This window comes from Petaurus breviceps, unplaced genomic scaffold, assembly GCF_028583685.1.
Source record: "Petaurus breviceps papuanus isolate PSGF00001 unplaced genomic scaffold, PetGlider_PUasm1.0 156, whole genome shotgun sequence".
NCBI lineage: Eukaryota > Metazoa > Chordata > Mammalia > Diprotodontia > Petauridae > Petaurus > Petaurus breviceps.
In genome coordinates this window covers 12,234,954-12,256,250 of record NW_027185720.1, presented here as the reverse complement: position 1 = coordinate 12,256,250, position 21,297 = coordinate 12,234,954, and the positions used below count along the sequence as shown (strand labels likewise).

At 43.7% G+C, this 21,297-nt stretch overlaps 1 protein-coding gene across 1 annotated transcript in view; it reads left to right on the top strand.

Moving 5' to 3' along the window:
- CACNG2 (calcium voltage-gated channel auxiliary subunit gamma 2) overlaps positions 1-21,297 on the top strand; it is a 153,231-nt gene that overhangs the window by 119,369 nt on the left and 12,565 nt on the right. The window contains exon 2 of the mRNA XM_069082177.1: positions 13,536-13,619. Within this exon, the coding sequence (XP_068938278.1) occupies positions 13,536-13,619 (84 nt within the window). The remainder of the gene's footprint in view (positions 1-13,535; positions 13,620-21,297) is intronic.

The following is a 21,297-nucleotide window of genomic DNA, read 5'->3' as shown; positions in this document are numbered from 1 at the left end:
AGGGAGGGAGGAAAGGAGGAAGGAAGGGAGGGAGGAAGAGAAGGAGGGAGGGAGGAAGAAAGGGAGGAAGAAAAGAAGGAAAAAATGAGAGAAGGAAGGATGGAAGATGGAAAAAAGGAAGGAAAGAAAGAGGGATGGAAGGAAACCAGGGAGCCTAGAGGTATAACCCACTTCACTTTTCTGTCTTATCCTGTCCCTGCGATTTCCTGTGTGAAGTGGTGCTGCTTTGCCCACAGTAAAGATGCAGTCACTGCCGCACCCAGAATATCAGCCAGGACTGATTGTCTAACTGGGCTCTCTGTCAATGGCGAGAGACCCGCAGCTGAGAAGGCCAATGATTCCATTCATTACCTGCTATGCTGTTTAAGTGGCTGTGGTCAGCTCTCATCATTTTATTTGTCCAAGGGGGTGCAGGAGGGATTGAAGGAGATGGCCGTGCCCTCCCTACCCCCAGTGCTGAGATTCTGTGATTAAATAAGAAACAGAGGAAGGGAGAGAGAAGAAAAGGGGATAAGAAAAGAGGAGGAATATAGGAGAAAAGGAACTTTCCTCTTCACTTGGGAGCAGGTATGAGAAACTATACCAGAGGCAATATGGCATAGTGAGTAGAGCACCAGACTTTGCATTAGGAAGCCCTGGGTTCAAATCTCATCTCTGACATATTAGCAATGTGAATCTGGGCAATGAATTCATTTCTCTGAGCCTCAGTTTCCTAACTGATTACTTCAGTGCCTGGCACATAGATGAGACTAAATAAATATTAGTTGACTTAACCCTTTGTGACCTTGGAGAAGTCATTTCCTCTCTCTGGGCTGCAGTACCCTCGTCTGTAAAATGAAGGGATTGCACAAGCTGGCCTCGAACGTCCTTTCTCGCTCTGTGACCCTATGACCATTCCTCAGGGGTATTACAGAAGAGATCCCTCAGAAAGGAGGGAGAAACGAGCATCATTGTCAGGAGCTGACTCACTCTCCCAGGCCCTTTACAGAGGCTAGATGGCCCCTTGGGGGTCGTGGTGAAGGAGGGATTCTCAGTCCTGGAGGGGCCCCCTCCTGCTCCACATCTGTGAGCCTATGATTCCCGCATACGTCAGTTTCCTCATCTGTAACATGAGGGGTTGGACGAGATAATCTTTGAGGTCCCTTCTCAGAGACTCAGATCTCAGAGATTCTGTTACTCAGTTATTTGCAGGGAGAGAAGCAAGAAAAGAGATTAAGGGGAGAAGTAGCAGAGTTGTCTCAGGTGCCCTGTGGTCCAGTAGGGCCATGGCTACTCCAGCCCAAGTAGAATAGAAACTCCTTTCAGGCAGTGATAGGTTTTCTGTTTCAAAGGACAAAGGAAAGACTGTCCCGTAATGCTGAATTCCCAGTAGGGGAACACTATCCTATCCACCCATAATATGATTATCAATAACATAGCCCAAGTTGGAAAGGATCGGAATAACTATCATCATTATTAACAATTAGCATTTATGTAGCCCTTTAAGATTGCAAAGTGCAAGGGATGGCTAGGTGGCACAGTGAAACAGTGAAACACCAGCCCTGGAGTCAGGAGGACCTGAGTTCAAATCCAGCCTCAGACACTTAACACAAAACTAGCCATGTGACCTTGGACAAGTCACTTAACCCCAATTGCCCTGCCTTGCCCCTTCCAAAAAGCCAAAAAAAATGTATTTTTTAAAAGATTGCAAAATGTTTTCAATTATTATCTCAACTGACCTCAGAGGCCATATAGCTCAACTCTGTGATTTTAGAGATGTGGAACCTGAGACCCAGAGGGGCAAATGACACTTCCAAGGTCACACAGGGAGTGGCAGAGCTAGAATTTGAACCCAAGCCTTCAGACTCCAAATTTCATCCTCTTTTGACTGGACCAGTGTCTGAAAGAGGTTATACAGCTTGCTCAAAGTCATATGAGGGTCAGTTCTCTTGCTATTCTAAAAGTCTCTCTCTTGAGACAGCAAAGATATGAGCCCCAACGTTCTCTTCTATTGGAGAATAGCTTATCACTTACACTGTGATGGAACTTTTGGTTTAGTTGGAGGAAGGAGTTAAACTCAAGTGGTTAGAACTCCATTTTCTGAATCAGTCCATCCATCAACAAACATTTATTAAGTACCTACTGTGTGCTGAGTGCCAGGGATGCAAAAACAAAAATGAAGGAGCTTACATTCTATGGGATAAATCTCCTAATCCATCACATTGGTGCTAATTCATCAATCAGTCAATCAGTAAACATTTATTAAGCACCTACTATGTGCCAGTCACTGTGCTAAGCACTGGGGATAAAAAAGAGGCAAAAGACAGTCCCTTCCTTCAAGGAGCTTACAATCTAATAAGGGAGACCACAAGCAAATGAATATGTACAAAGCAAACTAGAGACAGAATAAACAAAATTATTGGAAGGTAAAGCCCTAGAATTAAGAGGGATTATAGAAATACCTCCTGTAGAAGATGGGATTCTGAGTGTATTTAAAGGAAGCCAGGGAAAGCAATAGGGGGGAGATGAGGAAGCATAACATTCCAGGCAGAGAAAATTACCAGAGCCAAGAGAGAATGTCTTGTTCGAGGAACATCAAAGGGACTAGGGTTACTGAATCAAAGAGTATGTTGTGGGGAATCAAGCATAAGAAGACTGGAAATCTGGTAGAGCTTGAAGGCAATAAGGAGCCACTGAAGTTTATTGAGGAGATGGGTGACATGGTCAGACCTACACTAGGAAAATCACTTTGGTGGCTGAATGGAGGATGGGTTGAAGTGGGAGAGATCTGAGACAGGCAGACCCCACCAGCAGGTTATTGTAATAGTCCATGCAGGAGGTTATGAGGGTCTGCACCAGGTTGGGAACAGTGTCAGAGGAGAGAAGGAGGCATATTTGAGGATGCTGCAGAGATAAAGATGACAGGCTTGGACATGGGGGTGAGAGAGAGAGACAGAGACAGACAGAGAGAGGCAGAGACAGAGAGACAGAGACAGAGAGAGACAGAGAGAGGGGTCCAGGATGAATCCTAGGGTGAACCTGAGGGATTGGGAAGAGAGTGTTGTCCCCTACAGTAATGAGGAAGGAAGGAGGGGGAAGGTTTAGGGGGAAAGATAATGAGTTCAGTTTTATAGAGGTTGAGGTTAAGACATCTACTGGACATCCAGTTTGATATGTCTGAAAGACAGTTCAAGATGGGAAATTGGAGGTTGGGGCAGAATAGGTAGGTCTGAGAATCATCAGCACAGAGATGGTAATAAAGTCCATGAGAACAGATGAGCTCACCAAGTGAGATAGTATAGAGGGAGAAGAGGGTCCAGGACAGAACCCTAAGGGATGCCTACAGTTAGATGGTATGATGTGAATGACAATCCAGCAAAGCAGACTGAGAAGGAGTGATCACATAGGTAGAAGAAGAACTAGGAGAAAGGTGCCTCAAAAATCTAGAGATGAAAGAGTGTCGAGGAGGAGTGATCAACAGTGTGAAGGGCTGCAGTGAGGTCAGGGAGAATAAGGATTGAGAAAAGGTCCCTGGATTTGTCAACTAAGAAATCATCAGTAACTTTGGAGAGAGCAGTTTCAATGGAATAATGAGGTTGGAAGCTAGATTGTAAGGGGGTTAAGAAGGGAATGATAACAGAGAAAGTAGTAGCAACCATTTTGGAGGCATTTGGCTACAAAGGGCAGAAGAGAGAGAGGACATAGAATCATTGTTAGGGAGGGAAGGATCAAGTGAGTGTTTTTTCAAAATGGGAAAAATATGGGCATCTCTGTAGGCAGTAGGGAAAAAGCCAACAGAGAGGGAAAAGAATGATCATGAAAATAAACTCAATTCTCCAACTAAAGGGTCTTGTCTGGGTCTCTCATCTGTCCCAGGCTCATTTCTATCCTTCCTGGTTTTTCTCTCCTGTTCCCTTGGTTAGACTTTAAGCTCCTGCCTTCCTCTGATCCCTAGCCACACCCCTACTCCCAGCCCCAGCAGCAGATGACTTAGTCTTCTGAACAGACCAAAAACCATCTGGCCCGCCCTCCCTCAGCTGCTCCCAGCTGTCCCTGGGAACGTCTCAACAACATCACCCACTCTCTCCTCTTTCTTCCTGGACACAGAAGACCAGATCCCCCTACTCCTCACCAAAACCCATTCCCCCTTTCTCTGCTCTCAAACCCATCTACTCTGGTACTTTTTCAAGGAGTCATCCCCTCTCTCACACATTCTCACTTCTTTCAACTGGCTCCTACCATCAGTCTCAGTTTTCCCCAAACAGAAGAAAGCCTTCCCTTAATTAAGAGACAGCTTAGTGTGTAATAGATGAACCTGAAGTCAGGAAAACCTGGATTCCAATTACACCTTAGACACTCAGCAGCTGTAAGACTTTGGACAAATCACTTAGCTTTAGTTCTTTATCAGTAAAATGGGGAAGAAGTGAGCTGGATGGTTCCTGGGGGTCCCATGTTAACAGTTCTAGAGCTGTGATCCTAAATCCTGATTCATGAAAGGTCTCAAGAAACTCCATATTTAGGAGTGAATTTACTTCAGATATCACTTAAGATTGGACCCATTGATTACAATATTTATTTCATGATTGCATTTGTCACAACATCCTACTCAACAATAGACTTCCAGAAAAACAGTCTCACTATGAACAGCACTAACTGGGAGCAGCTTTTGATGGTCTTTTTTGACCTAAACCACTTCTAGAGAGCAAATTGTTCAAACTGAAAAGTGGAAACATTTATATTTTGAAAACTGGCAAATGATTCAAGTGAGGACTCGATTTGTTATTTTGTTGATTGACTAGACTTAAGAAAATGATGGAGAAAATGTTAATAATGAAAATTAAACTGAAAACTATATCTTGAGTACATATTTTAGAGAGCTGGTTGTTAAACATTTACCAGCACACCCTTGGCTATGGAATATTGCTGTTGTTCAGTGATGTCAGACTCTTCGTGACCCCATTTGGTGTTTTCTTAGCAAAGATAGTGGAGTAGTTTGCCCTTTTCTTCTCCAGCTCATTTTACAGATGAGGAAACTGAGGTAAACAGGGTTAAGAGACTTGCCCACGGTCACACAGCTAGGAAGTGTCTGAGGTCATATTTGAACTCAGGTCTCCCTGACTCCAGGGACCCTGTGAACTATGCCATCACCTAAATGCCCAGGCCATGAAATACCCTTTCTGAAAATTAGCCTGTACCCTTCTCATACTTCATCAAGGATTCCTCTGATGCTGTATAGATGGGTCCCATAAAGATTGGATAGGAATGGAAAAGTAGGCAAATGGGTCAATAGTTATTCCTATACCTTTGTTTGGTAAAAATAAAGTCCAAGATTATTTTTTCCCAGGCTGAAGCCACACTCATGCCTTCTCACTCCATTTTCTAGAATTTATTAAAAAAAATAGCCTCTCCTCTGCCAAAACAGAGCTAGTGACAAGGAGCTCTTTTTGTGTGCATCTGGCCTTCCTATGGTTGGACAGCTTTGGATCCAAAATCTGGGTACCTGGAACCCAGGTCAAGGAAAGGTGGTAAAGTTCAGTGTAGAAGAAAGTGGGTCTGAATCCAGAAGACCCAACAAATCTGAGCTCCTCAGTGCCAGCATGCTCTGGACATGTCAATTCATCATTCTGGGCCCCAGTTTTCTTGCCTGTAAAAGGGGTATAACAATAGCACTTACCTCATAGGATTATTGTGAGAATCAAATAGATACACAGATGAGAGAGAGAGAGAGAGAGAGAGAGAGAGAGAGAGAGAGAGAAAGAGAGAGAGAGAGAGAGAGAGATGGAAAAAAGAAAAAAGATAGATGGAATTAAAAAGAACAATGAAAGAAACCAAAAGAAAAATGGATAGATGGATGGATAGATAGATGGATAGATGAATATGGATATCACATATGTATGTATGTATATTTTTAGAGAGATTTTATACATAATATATAACAAATGAGATTATAGTATATTATATATATATATATCTTTGCAAACCTAATGTACTAAACAAACATTAATTACTGTTATTAACCTCTGCACATCAGTTTCTCATCTGTTAAATGAAGTGGTGGTGGGGCAGCCAGGTGGCACAGTGACTAGAGCACCGGCCCTGGAGTCAGGAAGACCTGAGTTCAAATCCGGTCTCAGACACTTAACACAAAAACTAGCCATGTGACCTTGGGCAAGTCACTTAACCCCAATTGCCTTCCAAAAATCAAAAAAAAAGAAAAAGAAAAAGAAGTGGTGGGACTGGAAGGGATTGTGTTTCCCAGCTCTATATCTGTGGCCCTGAGATGACGTTGGAATGTGGTTAAGCCTGTGAGAGCAGTCAAACAGATCGGACTGAGAAAGTCAAGCCAATATGCTTTTATGAAGAGCTTACTATGGGCCGGGCAGTGTGCTAAGTGCTGGGGATACAAGGAAAGACAAAAGATAGCCCTGCCCTCAAGGAGTTCACAGTCTAATGGGGGAGACCACCTGCAAGCAGTCGCGCACAGACAAGATCCAGGTGGGATAAAACAGAGTTCATCTCTCAGGGAAGGCACAAGCCTTGCGAGGAAAAGAGAAAGGCTTCTCACAGAAGTGGGGACTTGGACTGAAACTTGAAGGGAGCAAAGGGATATTGAAGGAGGGAGGAATGACTTCTAATTTGGAGGAGCAGAGGAGGCTACATGCATGAGACGCTTGAACTGAGCCTTGAAGGAGAAAAAGAATTTCAACTTACACATGTGTGTGTTGGGGGAAGGAGTGTCAGGAAATCATTCCAAGCACAGGGAAATACAAATGCTCAGAAGTGGGAGAGGGTGAGATGATGTTGAAAAAAATGTCTGGAGAGGGGAGTGGTACAAGAGAAGGCTAGAACCAGATCGTGAAAGGCTTTGAATATCAGGTTAAGGAACTGGAACTTTATTCTATAGACAATGGGGAGCCAGTGAAGGCATTTGAGTGAAGAAGTGACATTATCAAACCTGTGCATTATGAAGATGACCTTGGCATCAGGATAGAAAGGAAAGATTGGCGAAGGAAGTGACTGGAATTTACTTAATTGACAGGACTTTGGAAAGTAATTGGATGTGGAGAGAAGGGGAGAGAAAAGTCAAATGTGAATCAGAGCCTGGGAGATGGGGGGACAGAGGAAAGGGCAGGGCTCTATTTCAAGTAAGGGAGTTAGAACTTTCTCCAGTAGGGAAAGGGGAACCATTGAAAGTTTTTGAGGGGAAAAAGTGACAAGATGAAAAGAGATGAAAGGAAGCTTGAACAATGTCAACCACCTTCAAGCATGTTACAGATCCCAAAGTAACAGATTCTCTTTAATTGATGATATTTCGCATTAGCTACTTCCTAATAATTTCAAGCTGCCTTTATTTCATTAATAAACCTCCTCCAAAGAGGTAGGTTGAGTTTCTTCTAGTTGGCTTCCTTGGGGACAACTAAACTCAGCCACCATATATAGAGTCTTGTTGACTTCTGGCATAGAGGGTTGTACTTCCATCAATGGATAAGATCAGTTGAATAGCTACCATGTGCCTAGCATGGTGCCAGGTACTGGGAATGAAGAGAGGAATCTCTGGAGGGGGAGATGACAGAAGTACATTATATGATCTCACAAACAGAACAATCAGAAAATGTTTGGGAACCCAAATGTGTGGTGCCATATGGTCCAGAGGAGGGAACAGATCAAAAGGCTAGGGGCTTCCTGGAAGAAGACATACTTGAACCAGCCTGTTAAAAAGAATTGTGGGGTCAATCCCACAGTCATCCTGATCTATGTCTTGCCACTGGACCCAGATAACTCCAGGGGACACAATGAGGCTAGTGATCTTGCACAGCCCTGCCTCACTGAAATCCAATTCACTTGCAAGTCACAGCATCACCTTCCTGATGTCATGGTCATCTTCAAGAATGAAGGACAAACACCAGTAAGGATTAGCATCCAAAGCATTAGAGGACAAAAGAGTCCATTGTGAATCGTTGTTATTGTTCGGTCATGTCCAACTCTCTTTAAACCCATTTGGGGTTTTCTTGGTGAAGAAACCGAAGGGATTTGCCATTTCCTTCTCTAGCTCATTGTACAGGAAACTGAGGCAGACAAAATGATGTGACTTACCCAGGGTCACACAGCTAGTAAGTGTCTGAAAATCACATTTGAACTCTTGAATTTTTGACTCCAGGTCTGGTGCTCTATCCTAGAAGCCCATTGTGAATCACAGGATTAGAAATTCATCTACTCCAGTGGTGCTGTGGCAAAAAAGAGCTGTGAAGCTAGAGTTAGAAAGGACCTGGGTTAAAATTCAGGCTCTGATTCATCCTAGCAGCACGATCCTGGATAAGTCATTTAACCTCTCCAATCTTCAGTCTCCTCATCCGTAAAATGGTTGTGTTTTGGAGGTCTGGCACACCTCCCCACCCTTTTCAACTTCCTTTTGCATATCATGTTTTGTCTTCTCTTATAAGATGGTAAATTCCTTGAGGGCAGGAACATTATTTGTAACCCCAGCCCTTAATACAGCGGCTGGCACATAGTAGGCATTTAATGAATGTTTATCATATTGTATTGTATGTGTTGGATAAGTATACTTGCACCAATAAGCAACTGGACTGTTGTCAAGAAAGTGCATTGCGAATGTGAAAGTTCTATGTAGACATAGGAGTTGTCATAAAATAACAAAACAACCCCACAGGCTACTCCTCTGAAGCCCAGAGAGGACTCCCGTAGCCTGTGAGTAATTGAGAAGCCTAGAACCAGTCACCCAGCAGACTAAGGTCCTCGCCCCAGCCCAAAGCCAGTGCTCCCCTTCATCAATCAATCAACCATTGCTGGCTGAGCACCTACTGTGCACCAAGCATTGGATCACATGCTCTGTGCTGCTCTACCAAACGGTTCTGAGATGGAAAGCATCTGAATGCAGACCAAGCCAACCAAATGAACCCCTTCATTTACCCCCACTTAAAAAAATTACTTGATTGCCCCCTCAGTCGGCCTCAGTGTGTGTTACACACACGTCCTCCGTGGGAGCTCATTTAGCAGTTCTTTCAGCTTTTCATGGATATGGAGGAAATAAACCAATGTCTAGCCCACTGCTAATGATTGGGTTTCTATGAGCAGCTCATTGTACCACAAAGAAAGGCGGCAGCAGTTGGTATTGTGGGACATTAACACGGTTTTTACAAAGCTGATGAAACCCCTTCTTAAGCTACTTAATACCTGTGAACTGAAATTTCCCGTCTTGAAATGGTTTGTCCCTGGCAGCAGCGACAACTGGCTTGCCAAAGAAGCCGTCTCTGAGTGTTCCCCATCAGCTCAGCTCTAGGAGGATGCTGGGAGTTAGTTGGAGGGTCTGTGCAAAGGACCTTAGGGATTTTATTTTCATTAGGCTTATTGGCTGATGGGCTGGTTGACAGAGAATCGCTTGTATTCACTGGCTTAGTCTAACCAGGCAAGCCAGGAAACCATTCCTGTGAGTCCCTGAGAATGTCTGAACACCTCTTCCCTAGAGCCATTGCCAAGGAGAGAGGCCAAGCTGTCTCTTAGAAAAATGGATGGCTGGTAAAGGCTACTTTCTCACTGTCATTCTCTCCTGAACCTGTAATTCTGAAGTCATTCTAATATGTATTCGGTTGGAGGCACCAGCTGCCAGGGTGGTCACCATAAGATTTTCTAAATTGTTCTCAATTCCTGAGGCAGGCTCCATGTCGGCAGGAAGAATATGGCATCTGGTAGGAGGCAGACTAGATGGGAAGGCTTGATGCCATGGAGAGAACACTGGTCTTAGAATCAAAAACTCTTAATTCCAGGCACAGCTCCTGACTTACATGTGATTCTGGATAGATTGTCTAAACTTGCTGGATCTTTGTGTTTCCATTTGTAAAATGGAGAGAATACACTTCTATTACTGACCTCAAAAGTTGCTAGGAGGAAAGTATACTGTGCAAACCTGTGAGTGCTTTAAGAAATTTGGATTGACCTAGGACAAGGGTCCTTCACTTTGCTGTGTGTCCTGGACCTCTGTGGCAGTCAGTCAGTCTGGTGAAGATTGTGGACCCCTTCTCAGAATAATGTTTTAGATGCATGGTTTCAGAGCTAGATTTGGAAAGAGAGGACCACAGATTAGCACACTTCCCTTGGGTGAGTCACAATCTCCCTAGGACCCCGACCTTACCAATAAAAGGAGGGAAGTCATTTTTTTTCTCTTCTCCAAGGCCAAGCTGGGTCATTGTAATTACCCAGCACCGGGTCCCATCTCATTACACTTTCCGTTAATATCATTGTGGACATTGAATATGTTACTTTCCTAGTTCTTCTCTCTTCAGTTTGCATCAGGTTATATAAATCTTCCTACATTTGTCTGAATTGTTCCTATTGGTCATTCCTTGCCATGCAGTAATGTTCCATTATTTTCATGTGCCACAATGTTCAGTCATTCACCAATGGAGGGGAACCCACTTTGTTTCCAGTTTTTAGGTACCATAGAAAGTCAGTCCTTCAGCAAACAAGCACAACTAACCTTAGCATCTAGTTAGAATATTTATCCCCAGGTGTCTTTGGGCAGCATCCTGGGTGAGTTCTTGTCCAACCTGCCTATGAGAGACAGCAAGGTATGGTGGATAGAAGGCCAAATTTGGAGAAAAGAAAGCCTGGACTCAAATGCTGCCTAAAACACATACTAGCTTTGTGATCCTGGGCAAATTTCTTAATGTCTCTGGGCATCCATTTCATCTTCTGTAAAATGGGAGGGTTGTATGCTATGTCTTCTGAGGATCCCTTCAGCTCCAATTTTTTATTTAAGTTTTATTTAATTTTTTTTGGTATTTAATCCCAGTAGCTGACAATTAGTGAGTCAGTCAACAAGCATTATTAAGCACTTTTAAAACATCAGACCCTGAGCTAAGCAAGGGAGATAGAAAGAAAAAAAAAAACAAAAAGACCCCAGGGTCCCTTCCCTCAAGGAGCTCACAGTCTAAACTTGGAATACAAGACACAGACAGAAGAGATGGCAGGGAACCTCAGAGGGGACAGCCTAGAAGGCCTCTTACAGAAGGTGTGATTTGAGCTGAGTCTTGAAGGGGAAAACATAAGGAGAGACAGCATCCCAGGCAGGAGGGACTGCTAGTGAAAATGCCCAGAGGTGGGAGATGGAGCATAGGGTGTCCTAGGCTCAATGAATGCCTATTGATTGAGTGAGTGAGTGAGTAAGTGATTAAGCAGCTATTATGGGCCAGGCACTGTGCTCAGTACAAGTGAGACAAAGACAGAAATTGAAGTCTCCTCCCTCGAGAAATTGGATATTTCTCCATCCTCCCAGTGACCCAGGATCAGATCCTTACATCACTCTGCTTTCTCCCCCCTACTTCATCCCCCATCCAATCTGTTACTAAGGCCTGTTGATTTTCTCTGGGCAGAATTTCTCATATCGATCTCCTTCCCTCTCCCACATACACCAAGCCAAGTCAGGCGAGAAGCCTTCGTTATTTTTTAAAATCAAAGTTCTATTGATGCCTCTTGGGTTTTTTACATTTCAGTCATTTCAGGTGGATGTATTTCGGAATATGTCTGCCCTATAAACTTTCTCATCTAACAAGCAGACGTCCCATCTAACAGCACCAACCACAATCTGTTGCCACTATCCCTCACTTTTCCAAGGAAAGGAACGAGGTGCATTTCTTTATCTCTGCTCCAAGGCCAAAATGTGTCATTACAATCACACGATATTTTTATCAATATTATTACCTTTGTGATGGATATTGTTTTGGTCTCATTGCTTTGATTTGCTGTGTGTCAGGGACTCAAACCTGACTCTGAGGACAGCTTTCTATCCACTATACTATGCTTCCCCTCATGGCTTTCATTGTATATGTGTGCATACATATATAAACATATATATGTATGTGTATATGCATATATGTGTGTACACATATATAATATAGTTCAGTCCAGCCCAGTTAGTATAATACAATTATATATAATATACACATATTATATAAATGTTTATATTATGTGTCTATATATATAAGCTAAATATATATTCACAATTTATTTTTCAAAGTTATTCGTTTGCCTTTTTCATCTCCTCTCTCAGATTTGGGGATCCTTGGAATCTAACACAGTGTATTTCACATGGTGGGATCTGATATAACCACACCCTACTTAACACTTCTAATTAGCCCCACAAAACCCAACTTTAGGTGAAACAACTTGTTTCGGGGGTGGTTAGTTCTATAGTTCATGGAATTATCTCCTTTGCATATAAGGCAATCAACCCAATGGCATTTCAGCAGGATTCATTTCCACCATTTGATATTATTATGCAATGGCATTTGTCTGGGTTAGGCAGGATATGGCTGTAAAAATTTGTTGACTGTTGAATGAGCATTCAGTGTAGTTTCCATGTTAATATGTTTCATTGTTACTCTAAGGTTTTTAACTGTTCACGAGTGTCTGTATGGTAATTCTCGTAACTAAAGGATCTGCGTAACCTCCACATCCCATTTCTCAATCATTGTGAGGGTCCTGTGACCTCTGACCAGGAGAATGACAGAATAAGCCTAGGCTCAGACAGTGTTGCACAAGACTTTGTGACCTCCAGATAGAGAACCAATGGTCTCAGAGGGCAGACTGAAGCGTATTTTTTTCTCTTTCTCTCTTTTTCTTGTTTTTTTCCCCAGAACATGGTTAATGGGGAAATATGTTTTGCATGACTTTGTATCATTTTTCTTGCCTTCTTTATGGGTTGGGAAGGGGGTAGAGAGATAGGGAGAATCTGGAACTCAATTTTTTTTTCAATTTTTTTAAGATTTTGTGATAGAGTGGTCATCATCCAAACCCTTAGCTGTTTAGTGTGCCTGAGACTTCAGGCATTTTACAACACAGTCAATTACACGAGACTTACCCAGAGACTCATACAACACAGAAAAACACAAACAGGCAACAAAGGAATTCTGCTTAGAAACATCAGAGAGGTGCACTCATGTTCCAGGGAGAGATTTCACCTGGTGCTCATGCTCTCCCTCCTGCCAACATAATCAGCTCAGCCACCATCATGTAAAGGCTAGCTTGCAAACACCTAGCCCAGGGTGCTTTCCTCTATGACCTGCAGACAGTCTCAGAATGGGAGAAAGACATCACAGTAGCCCCCCTAGCCTCTGGACTAGTAGCAAGGGCTGTCTTTCCTGTTCCCCAGCTTAGCTGCCCTGTTCCCTCGCTATTCACAACAACAGAGGATTCACGGTATCTGCTACATTGAGTTTACTAGCGTTTCACTGTCTCTTCAGTGACAGTCCTTAGACAAGAATAAAAACTCTTCTTGCTAATCAAGGCACAGATAACCCACAAGAGCATAGCTCTAAGCAGAGAACACTCATGGAAGACAGACCCTTAGAGCCTCTCTCTAGGGCCCTGGGTCTGGCGCTACCCAATGCCTGCATGAACCAAAGGGAAGGTTTGGGAATTGTCCTTTGAGGGGAGGGGGCAATGGGTTCTTAAGAGGCAATGAAGGCAGAAAGAGACCAATGGGAGCTGGAGTCCCTGGTGCTCTGGTATACTCATTTTTTTTCTCCTACCTTGTTTTTCAGGGAATTTTAAAGGTCTATGTAAGCAAATCGATCACTTCCCTGAGGATGCAGATTATGAAGCCGACACAGCAGAGTATTTCCTCCGTAAGTACATTGATTCTTCCTCTCAATCAAGGGGGTGTGGGTGCTAGCACCCAGTGATCTGAGATCTCTTCTGGAGAACCTCACTTCCAAAAGTAGAATCGGAGTTCAATTCTTACTAAAGTCTCTGGGCAAATCCAATGGAGCCAGCCTCTGGATATTTGGCAGTGCCAGGAAACTGTTCAAATGTATGCTTTGATGTGTGACCCTGGTCAAGTCATTTAACTTCAGGAGGACTCAGTGTTCAGTTTCCTCCTCTGTAAATAAGAGGATTTTATTTGATGACCTCTAAGGTCCCTTCCAGCCCATGATGTAGGGTCCTAATATCCTTCCCCTATGACCTTGGACAAGTCACTCAAATTATCTGTGCTGCACTATCTTCATCTATAAATGGGAATGCTAACCCTTGTACTGATTGATTCAATAAATGAAGATGGAGAAAGTGCTTTGTAAACCTCAAAGGGAATGAGGAATTTAAATAAAGAGAGGCTAATCCTTCCTTCTTGGATCAACCAACTATCAAGTTATCAAGATCCGTTTATTAAGCACCTTCTGTATGCCGGGCACAGTGGGCTGGAGCACCTATCTATCTGTCTAACAGTTCCACTGAAGAGAAAAGGACAGGATTGTGTTTTTCTTTGATTTTTTCAGTGGGGGCAGGGGAGAAATTGAGAGGGGGAGAAACTAAATGCTTGGTAATTGAAAAAAGGGACCTAAAATAAAAGTGACATAAAAAGAAAAAGGGGGATGAGAGTTTTAGGGGGGAAAAACTATCAAAGCCAAAATTAAATTTTGACATAATTTATGACCTAGGCCACAAATCAGCCATTGATTAATCAATCAATAAGCATTCATTAAGCTCCTATTATGGGTCAGGTGTGTCCCTCAAGGAAATTCCATTGAATCAGGGAGACAACATATATGGATATAAGATATGCAGATGACAGAAGGGTACTTGAGGATGACGCTAATGGCTAGGATGATAAGGAAAGGCTTCGTGTGGAAGATGGTGCTTGAGCTGAGTCTTGAAGGAAGTGAAGAATTCTAAGAGGCAGCCATGAAGAGGGAGGGCATCCTAGGCATGAGGGATGGCAGTGCATAGACACACAAGTGGAAAATGAATCCCTCATATAGGAAACAGCAAGAAGGTTGGTTTGTTTGGACTATAGAGTATGTGAAGAAGATTAATCAGTAATGAGACTGGAAAGGTATGTTGGAGCCAGGTTGCAAAAGCTTTAAATGACAAGCAAAGGGTTATATTTGTTCCTAGAGGTAATAGGAAGCACTGGAGTTTATTGAATACAAGAGTGATATGGTCAGAATTGTACTTTAGGAAAAATCACTATGGAAGCTTTGAGAAATACATTTATCAAGAGGAAATATCTTGAGAACCCAAGGAAAGGTCTTGTTCAATTGAAATGCAGCAAGCCAACGATGTTTCCTGGAAAGAGAGATGGTGTAGCATAATGGAGAGAACTTCCAGTCTTCATTCAGAAAACATGACTATGACATTGTCATCAAGATAGACTAAGAGCTAGAGAGGTCATCTCTTCCAACCTTCTTATTTTAGGAAAGAAAATGGAAACCTAACTCAACTTAACCAACCTACTATGTGCCAGGTACCATGTTAAGCTCTGGGTATACAAAGACAAAACAAACTGGTCCCTTCAAGGATCTTGTATTCCAAAGGATAAAATAAGGGGGGAAAGTAAGATAAGGAAAAATATATTAAAGGCATTAACATTGGAAATGAGGCTGTGATCTTTCCAAGTTCACATAAAGAAATTAATGGTAGAGTCAGAATTTAAACCCATGTCTTCTGACTCAACACACTGTAACACACTAGTGATGACCAACTTCATTCATTCCTGTTACATTTGATACTGTCTCCATCAGATCACCTGGGGCATTTGGGGCACATTTGCCCATATTCCTAACCCTGGATAGTTCACTGAGGTTCCAAAGGGGCCCCAAAATCCTTTTGTGTGCTTCCCACACAAAAGGAGTCTCACCAGAGCCCATGCGGTATGATTCTTAATGGTCATGGTCTCATGAATACCATGCCAACAGTTCCAGCATTCCTCGGTGTGGTTTTTTTTTTAAATCCCAAAATTAACAATGTTGTGAAAGGTTTTGACCTATCATACCTGATGGATCTGGAGATTATACCTAAACCCATATACAAAATTATACAAATCTAATAAGCAAACAACATTTTACTAAGTTCTCATATATTATCTCCTGCCTGTTGCTTTTTAGTGTCTGTCTCTACCCAAAATTATTAGGAGAAAACAAAATTAAAATCACAAAAACAACCCTAGCAAATGGGGAAGGAAGAAAAAAATTAATAGCTTTTTTTTCTTGAAGGGAAAGTAATTTATAGTCCCAAATGAGGTCCCAGATCATGAGGGGTCTTCATAACAAAACTAGTACTCATTCCCTCACCTTCTTGTGAAAATAAATCAATCCATGGTGAAAATTCCTCCCATGGGTCCTTCAAGCAACCCATACATTTCTTCCCTGGATCTCTTCCAATGCACAGGGAAATCCAGATGGAGGTCCTAACAAAATATTTCCAGTGGGTACCTGTGACCCATAATGTATCCCATTTCTATCTATCACTGGAAAACATTGGAGCATTCCGGATGGAGTGTTCTGAACTTTCCCAAATCTAGGACAAACAAGCTAGCCCCAAAAGAAGTAGGACAAATATGGCCCAGGTCATGAGATGTGACCTCGGAAAGCCCTTTTCACAAGGGCCCTGTGCTCTGCACTCACACAGGGCCCAAATTCATCCCGTGTTCACCAAAAGAGGAGAGTCAGGCTTTTCTCATCTCTCTGGCTCTTTATGCCCCTTCCCTAAAGTAGGACTCCAGGGAAAATTTCTAAATGAGGGGTCAGAAAACTGAACCCCAAGGGCCAAATCCAGCCCATCTCCTATTTTTGTGCAGTTAAGAATATGATGGGCTGAATTTGGCCCAAAGACCATAGCATGTTAGCCCCCGATTCTAAACAATACTTTGGTCTGACTCTTACCTGGGACCTCCTCATAAAGGGATTTATGAGAGCTTTCTAGAAAAGATACTAAATATTCAATGTTTATCAAGTATAAGAGAGCTTTTTTTCATTTTCTCAACCATAAAAGAAATGCTTAAAACATAAAAAACAACCAAATGGGATCACAAAGAGTCAAACCAACTCAACAACAAATCCCATTTTAAAGATTATTAAACTGAGGCTGCAAATGGGAAAATAATTTTTGCCCAAAACAAAACAGCATTCATTAACATACGTAAATAAAATATATAATTTTATATAAAATATAAAAAATAAATAAACATACATAATAAAACATACAACTATAACCCATCCCTGTCATTATAATCTTTCCCAAAGGTAAAGGTGCAGTGTAAGACAGCTGAGTATACATTCACCTCTGACCTCTACTTGTCTAACCAATTCATAAGTTCCACATCTGCTGGCCAGTCAGGGATGGTTCTTTAGTCCTTTTAAGTTCAGGATGATCTGCCTGGTGGTCACCTTACCCGCTATGAAGCAGTGTAGTTCTAGGAAACACCTCCTGCTGGGTGGCCAGAATTAATTCAGGAACTCAGGAATGCTTGCATTCACAAGATAGTCACCACCAAGTCTGAGAATATCCATTGCTCAGGATGGCTGGTTGCTGTTCGCAGACCTATGCCCAGGGAAGAAACATAAATCTAGAAGAAAGCAGCCAAGATCCCTGTTTTACCTAGGCCAATGCTGTTCTCATTGCCATAAGCCTAAATTGTGGGCCACCATTACCACTCGGTGAGAAGAGAGAAAAATTCTCTATCCCCCACCACTAGAATTCAAAAGGAAAGGCTGTAAAAGACCCAGAGTAGGAGAGAAGTCAATCTGTTTGCTCTCTGGTGGTCTATTGAGTGGACAGCTCCTCCTGGCTGGGTCATCCTCAATGTAACCCTAGGCCTAGGGACCAAACAACAAATTAAGAGATGCTATGCCATACATGTCCTTTAGCTGGAGACCAGAATGTATGACCAGCTCTAGGAGAAGCACCCAAGTCCAGCCCCATGATAGTTATATTAAAAATGTTCACGTAATTTAATTTAAAATAATAGCCCCACTGCCTGTTAGATTAAGTCAAGTCAAGGACTTAGTAAATACTTACTATATGCCAAGCACTCGAGATACCAAGAAAGACCAAACACAACCCCTGTCCTCAAGGAGTTGCCAGTCTAATGGAGGAGACCAAAAAACACAACTACATACAAACACGACATGGGCAGGATACATTGGAGAGAGGGAAGGAACGAGACCAGAAAAGGGTTCTTACAGAAGGTGTGATTTTAACTGAGACTTGAAGGAAGCCAAGAATCCAATATGAGGAGGAAGAGAGTTCCAGGCAGAAGGGAGAACCAGGGAAAATGCATGGAAACTGAGGAAGCCCAGGAGGCCAGGGTCTCTGGACCACACCTCCATGAAGCCTTCCCTCTGGGGAAAAGCATCCTTTCCTGCTGGCACTTCAGCCTGTGTGCCAAACCTTGGGCAAATAGCAGGGAAATTCCATCCCCTAAGCCATGGTTGGGGTCAGGCCTCAAGGGGCACATCCAAGTCTTTGAGTTCACCTCCCATTAGTCTGCTGCCTAAACCTGGGCAGCTATGAGTGCGTTATTTAACCTAATGCAAGCATTAGAAGTGACTCTGGATCCAGCGTGACCTTTCCACTGGGCTGGGCTGCCTGCTCCCCTCTCATCAAACCCTAGGTTGTCGGAGCTGGAAGGGACCATAGTGGATGACATGGCTCTGATGGTCCTTGCTAATGTCAGCCTATGAAAGCAGTGGAGGAGAGAGTGAGGTCTGGAATCAAAAGAGCAGGCATCCCACTGTTCCACTGAGCAGCAGTATGCCCTTGGGCAAGTCACTTCCCTTTCTAATCTGCAAGATTAGAGGGTCGCACTACATGCTTTGAAAGGTCCCTTGCCGCTCTGACAACCTAGGATTCTGTGGCAGGGATTCCCAGCAGAGTGTGCAGCTTGGCACAGTAGAATAAGAGTCAGAAAATGAAGATTGGGATACTGCATCCAATACTTCCTAGATGTGTGACCCCAGGCAAGGCACCGTACCCCTCTGGGCTTTAGCACCAAATGAGGCAGCTGGACGAGATGATTGATAAGGTCTCTTCGGAAACTAAATCTATGGACCTCTGACCTCAAAATCCCCTCCAGCTCCAAATCTATAATCCTTTGAAGCTAAGAGCTCTTGACTTCTAGGGCCATGGAATCCAACCCAGAGCAGTAGCAGTTTTAAAAGAAAAACGTACAGGGGCGGCCAGGTGGCTCAGTGAGTTAAGAGCACTGGCTCCAGTGTAGGGATGACCTGGGGATAGAATCCGGGCTCAGACACTTAGCACCACACCCAGAAATAACTGGCCTTGTAACCTTGAGCAAGTTACTTAACCCCAATTGCTTAAAAAAAAAAAAAGAAAGAAAAGAAAAACTTATAATGACCATAGAGGCAAAGCCAGAAGGGACGGTAGAGATCATCTATCCCATTTTAAGGCTACCTAGGTGACAAAGTGGATAGAATGCAGGGCCTGGGATCAGGAATACCTGAGTTTGAATCTGGCCTTAGATACTTGCTGACTGTGTGACCCTGAGCAAGTCACTTCACCCTGTTTGCCTCAATTTCCTCATCTGTAAAATGAGCTGGAGTAAAAACAAACCACTCCAGTATCTTTCCAGTATCCATCCCAAGAAAACCCCAAATGGGATCACAAAGAGTCAGACTGACTCAACAACAAATCCCAAAAACTGAAGCTGCAAATGGGAAAGTGATTTTTACCTAAGGTCTTACAGCTAAAAAATGGCAGAGCTAGGGTTCAACCTAGTCTTGAATCCAGAAGTCATGGGATCTTAGATTTCGATCTGGAAGGCCACTGAGCCCAGCCCCCTTGTCTTAGAGAAAGCCAGGGGGCTTGGGTAGCAATGGCAGGGTCAGGATCTGAACCTGGGTCCTCTGACCCCAGATCCAGTCTGCCCTCCAGGAAACCACGTCACTCCTTTCTGCTGCCCTTTTCCCATCCCACCCACCCAGAGACTTCAAGGACAGTGCCTTCAGGGAAGGTTCCATCCTCACTGAGGGCCATCTGGCCCCAGCCTTACTCAGATCCCTTTCAGGGCAGCTGTGAGGCTCTGTGCCCGGTGGGGCCTTGTCTTTCCTCACCCAGGCTAAATTGGCTTCTGTTACGCTCAGATCGATCATATTAAAAATTTAGGCAGTGTTTTATGATATGGATCGCTGCTGTCTCTTTAAGGGATGGCCTCTCCAATCAAAGCAGCAAGACAGATCCATCCTGGCATCTCTGTTTCCCAGGAGGCATGAGGTCCAAAATGAAACAGGGGGCCTTGCAGATGTCTGGCTTCTTCTGTTGGGAGCTCTCCCGACATGGTTTTCTTGGGACTCCCAGACACCCTGTGCTCCTGGATCGCTTGGCTGTTTTTCTCAGAGAAGCTCCATGTGGCTGACTTCCATTGAGACTGTGCCCAAGCCCTCAGGCAGTGTCCAGGGGGTGCTGGACACTCTTAAAGGTTGACAAGTGAAGGGCAGAGAGGTGGCAGGGGGTCAGGAAAAGAAAAAAGGACTTTGGGGTAGGAGAGGGTGAGTAGTCCTGGGTTCAAAGTCCTAGCAATGCCACTAGCTAGCTGGGTAACTGCAAGCCTAACATTTCCCCTCTCAGGGCCTCAGTTTCCTCCAGATGTAAAATAAGAGGGTCAGAGGCCCTCCTAGTTCCAATGTTCCGATTCTGTCATTCTCATTTGGCTCACGGTCACCCCTGCAGCTAGCCTGCTAAAGGAGGGACCAAGGAAGTGCTAAAGATGGTCATGGAGTCAGGCCCCGAAGGCTGGTCCTGGCAGCCTCCCCTGACCATTTGGTGGCTGGTTGTCCCTACCTGCCAGCTTCGGTTTGCCCATCTCCACAAAAGGATCGTTGCCAGAATAGAAAACGCATTTTAGTGTCTTTTAGTGGAATATCTAATATGGGGCACGTGTTATCTGCTAATGATATGAACGCAGCGGGCAGTTAGGTCTGCAGAGCACTTTACAAATGTCAGCCCACCTTCTCTGCACAAGGACCTGGCATGGAGGTGTGCTGTCATTATCCCTGTTTTACAGGTGAGGACACTGAGGCAGACCAGAGCCCAGTGACTGTCTCAAAGCATTTAAGGATAGCTTGAAAGTCGGATCTGGAGTCCCTATGCAGCACTCTGGGCACTGTGGCGCCACCTGGTGGTCACTGTCATGTAATCTGATGCAACCAGAGAGCTCATTGAAAAGAGGGTCCTGGGGAAGGAACTGACCTTCTCTGGGCCTCAGTTTCCTCATCTGTAACAAGAGGCTGTAGGACTTGTTGACCTCTAAGGTCTCTTCCAGTTCTAATATTATATATTTTCAAGTGCCTTCCAATTCTAAAATTCTTTGTTCTAATAACCCCCGTTCTGAGATCCTTCCCCATTCTGACATCCCCTGTTCTCAGGCCCCTCCAGCTCTGACATCCCCTGTTCTCAGGCCCCTCTAGCTCTGATAATCCCTGTTCTAAGGCCCCTCCCAGCTCTGACACTCCCTGTTCTAAGGTTCCTCCCAGCTCTGACATTCTATGTTTTAAGGTTCCTCCCCACCCC